The sequence below is a fragment of the Papaver somniferum genome, chromosome 6 (assembly GCF_003573695.1).
Source record: "Papaver somniferum cultivar HN1 chromosome 6, ASM357369v1, whole genome shotgun sequence".
Classification (NCBI taxonomy): Eukaryota; Viridiplantae; Streptophyta; class Magnoliopsida; order Ranunculales; family Papaveraceae; genus Papaver; species Papaver somniferum.
In genome coordinates this window covers 1,616,478-1,620,813 of record NC_039363.1, presented here as the reverse complement: position 1 = coordinate 1,620,813, position 4,336 = coordinate 1,616,478, and the positions used below count along the sequence as shown (strand labels likewise).

Genomic DNA, 4,336 nt, shown 5'->3' with positions numbered 1-4,336 from the left:
TTCCACCTTAACTCTGGAACGTGTTTTACTCCCCGTATTCTTCGAAATGTACGATCAAACATCCTAATTTGAATATCACCGACTCCCTTAACCGATAGTTCCGAGCCATCGCCATTAAACACTTTTCCACTACACCCCACATACCTATCCAAATATGACCGGTGTGCACACATATGTGTCGTGGCACCTCTATCCAAAATCTAACCCTTCTCTTGATTAAAATCAGCAGCAACCAAAAGAGAGAAATCGCTTTCATAACTAGCATCTCGACATGGTTAGCTTGACCTTCGGGACCTTTTTCCGGACCAGTCCCATTGCCTTTCCACTTGCAATCACGCCTAATATGGCCTAATTTGCGACACTTCCAACAAACACTCTTACCGTGTTTTTTCTTCTCGCCAGCATATAAAACATCCTCTTCCAATGAATTACTCTTACTACTCCTCATATCCTTTTCTTCAGAAAAAAGAGCACTTGTAACTTCGGACACACTCAAAGCATCTTTTCCATGCTTTAAGTATGTTACCATGTGTTTATAAGATGGTGGAAGTGACAAGATGAGTCGAAGTTCCTTATCCTCATCATTAACAGTTACTTCTAACGCTTCCAGTTCAGAAACAATTGAATTCAAAACAATAAGATGATTAGAAATAGACGTACCTTCAGCCATCTTCAATGTATGAAATTTCTCTTTCAAGTAAAATCTATTCGAACGAGTGTTTGACATATACAACTCTTCAAGTTTACTCCACAAATCCTTTGCTGTAGTAATCTTTGAGACATTAGCAAAACTTTATTTGCTAATAATAGTCGTATTTGACTTGCAGCTCTTAAATCAACATCTTCCCAGTCTTCAGGTTTGACACCGCTTTTAGCTTGTCCTTTCAGCGCCTTGACTAATCCCGGTTGTATCGAAATATCTTTAACTTGGATTTTCCACAAACTGAAATTAATAGAACCATCAAACTTCTCTACCTCGAACCACGTAGAACCCGTAGAAACGTTTGTCATCATCTTGTTTTTCCCCTAAACCTAGCTCTTGATGCCAATTGTTGGGATTTTCACCACAACACTTTGATCTTTGGGATTAAACGAAGAAGAAAACAAAGAACCAAGAAAATAACGACAATCGATAACCAATCACACAAGACAAGGATTTACGTGAAAAACCCCAAACTGGGTAAAAACCACAGACAATAACACGATTTATTCAATTAACCGTAAAGGTGATTATAAAGAGAACTCTTACCTTCTCACACTGTTCTCGCCCTTTCCCGAAAACAAGAAGCTCACAAAGAGACCGAAACCATAACTTTCCCACTCTTTAAAAGAACTCTACGAGATTGTCAACAAACACTACCAAAAATTCCTATTTACAGTAGTTAGCTAGCTAGGTCTTATTCACGTTTACTTGGCTGACTCTAAAAATTAATTCCTACAAGTTAGGAATTCATGACCGACCTTGCTTTGAGATAAACACAAAGTCCCCCGACTAATACACGGTTTTGGAGTTCCACACGGATTTGAACTCTTCCAAAAAGCGTGTCCTATAAACCAGGATCCAATATAAACAACTATCATCTCTTCAAGATTCAGAGACACAAGCTCAGCACGCACCATGCCAGTAGCTTAGGTGTCTCGGCAGCGCCAAATTATTTACTACGCCTATTGCTATAGCGTTCCACCTTGAAATGCACAAGATGCTAGGAGCCTAGGACTAGGACTAGGACTCGGGCCGTTCTGTGATATAATCAAAATAATTAACATCCAGGAATTTTATAATCATTTTTGGTCGAAAGGAGACCCAAAAACGGAGGGAGTAATAGGCCTTTTGTAGTTGCGACGTTAATTGCTTTAAAAGAATAAAAAAATTGCGACGTTAATAATTAAGAAGATGAGGCATCACAAAAGAATGCGCCATTCAGAGCTCATTCAGAGCAAATCCTGTATTTTGATGCAACCGAAAGATTATTAAAACCCTGGCTCCGACATGATCAGGCTGTCAGCACAATAAACACACTGATTCATTCATTCACAGACCTCACAAGATGACACGATACTCGAAATGTGTGAATTCCATGTCTACTAACTAAACAGAACAGAACCAGTGGGGATACCAGATAACACGATAAAATATCGAAAATGATATATATTTGAATTTTGTTATTTTGTGCACCCATAAACAAGATAAGAGTCAATCATTAACATGGAAAAGTGTAAAACACAATAAAATATATGAGAGAGGATGACTCTTTGCATTAGAGAAGGTAAAAATTCATGGATTTTTGAATTTCTCTCTGCACAAATGTATTCTCCAATGCAAAGAGTCATCTCTTTTGTATATTTCATTGTGTTTTACATTTTCTCATGCTAATGATTGATTTTTATCTTATACATGAATGCACAAGATAACATCTATCTTAGAACAACTATACAAAGTACCGCCAGTGGAGATAATTTATGGCAATAAATGAGTTAACAATACCAATGTATAGATATAAATAGCATTCAAGACTCTAACTCTACCCGGCATGAAAGAGCCCATAAATCTTTACCTCAATTCTTTTCTCCGCTATATAAATACCTTATTATGCACCCTCTAACTAACATCACCAAGTTCGCAGCAACTAAATCCTCATAACTCAGATTTTTCATTAGCTAGTTCTTTGCATCATCCCAGAATGGCACCCACTCTTGAGGAAGTGACCACAAAGGCTGGAATGGTCGAGATTGACCCCAAAAATGGGTTGGCAACTAAGGCTACACCAGAGAACATACTTCCAACAGAGGAGGCAGCAATGATGGAGCAAAAAAAAGAGTACTAATACCAATGGTGACCAGCTAGTGGTGAAAGATACTGCGACAGGAAATGCACCAAAAAGTGATGCTGTTCTGGAAGAAGACAATGAGGTTTCCAAAAATGAGAATCCAACTGCTGAAGCGTCCAAATCTAAGAGCAGTGGTGATGTTGTGGTCAAGGAAGAAATGATGAAGAAAGAAGAGAACGTACCTGTCCAAACTGAACCGAAGACGGGTGTTTCCTTCCCTGTTAGACTTGATGATGGGGAACAGTTGAATGCTGTTGGTATGAGGAAGAAAACCATTCTTGGCCTTGGTATCAAAATCTATGGCTTTGGTATGCTACACAATATATCTGTATATATATATACATGCATTGAAGTTAGATTTCTATGTCGTATTTCTTGTGGATATAAACATTCATAACTTAAATTACAACTAAAATTCCAAAGAAGATTATTTTCGTCTTATACGAAGTGCATCAGAGAATTTATTATTTCTAATCCTTCTAGTGTTTGCTACGCAGGGATGTATGCAGACAATGAAAAACTTAAGGAGCTTCTTAGGTCGAAGATAGGAACAAAGGCTCCATCAAAACCATCAAAGGAGATGTACCAGCTAGTAATAGACAGTGATGTGGGGATGATGGTGAGACTAGTCATAGTCTTTGGTAGCCTCACTATGAACATGGTAAAAAAAAATTTCGATGAAGGTCTTGGAGGATCCATTAAGAAACTCAACGGTGGTAAAAAGAACGAGGAGCTCGCAAACAAGTAAATACACATGAGGCTCACTTTTTACTAAATCTTCTTAAACTGTTAGCGGCAAATAATTAAGTTTTGGTGTCCCTCTCTTTTCTAGGGTCATGGGTGCAGCATCAGATGACATCAAGCTATCAGCTGGTTCAGTAATTGAAATCACTAGGCTTCCAGGGTTCATTCTTGAAACAAAGGGTACTTAACAACGGCTATCGTATTTAAAATTTACATGTTTTCTGCTGATATCATATTCCTTTCTAACCTTTGTTTGTTGGATGTGGATTTTGCGCTGCAGTGAAGGATGAGGTAGTAAGCAAGGTAGAGAGTGAGCTGCTATGCAGGGCATATGTCCATATGTACTTGGGAGATGATCCCTTCGACAAGGAAGCAAAAGAAAGATTTGGAATGTCTCTACTATCTATGTTCTGATTGATTTATGACCATGGAATCGGCTTTTAGCTTATTTATCTATCTAGCTTCCTAGGATTATAACTATCAATAAGAAGTTACTGAAATCCCACTTTGTAGGTGTGATGGTGTATGGTAACTAACCAATGCAATCATAAGAAATAAAGCTTTTAATCCAATGCCCGCATTTTTTTTCATAAGAATGAAAAGTTGTTCCCCATGGATTTTGAGTGAAACTATTAAATCTATCGTGTGGAGACATACTACTGGTTGTTGCCATTAACGATCTTGAAGAGAAATTGATGTAAAAATATTGAAGAAAAGTAGATCTGAAATCAAGAAAATCTTAAATCCGGTAAATTGGAAACCTA

General features: G+C 37.8%; 1 protein-coding gene across 1 annotated transcript; it reads left to right on the top strand.

Annotated features, from left to right (window-relative positions):
- The first annotated feature begins 2,681 nt into the window (after nucleotides 1–2,681).
- Nucleotides 2,682–3,986, top strand: LOC113286553 (fatty-acid-binding protein 1-like). The gene is made up of 5 exons (XM_026535137.1): nucleotides 2,682–2,750; nucleotides 2,842–3,136; nucleotides 3,326–3,572; nucleotides 3,661–3,752; nucleotides 3,853–3,986. The coding sequence occupies exons 1-5, from the start codon at nucleotides 2,682–2,684 to the stop codon at nucleotides 3,984–3,986; spliced, it is 837 nt and encodes a 278-aa protein (XP_026390922.1).
- Nucleotides 3,987–4,336: the final 350 nt, after the last annotated feature.

Excerpts from the sequence above, each read along its gene's own strand:
- LOC113286553 (XM_026535137.1), top strand. The coding sequence starts at position 2,682 with ATGGCACCCACTCTTGAGGAAGTGACCACAAAGGCTGGAATGGTCGAG. Across the intron at positions 2,751-2,841 it reads TTGACCCCAAAAATGGGTTG|CTAGTGGTGAAAGATACTGC; the intron begins GCAACTAAGGCT and ends AATGGTGACCAG. Across the intron at positions 3,753-3,852 it reads GTTCATTCTTGAAACAAAGG|TGAAGGATGAGGTAGTAAGC; the intron begins GTACTTAACAAC and ends TTTGCGCTGCAG.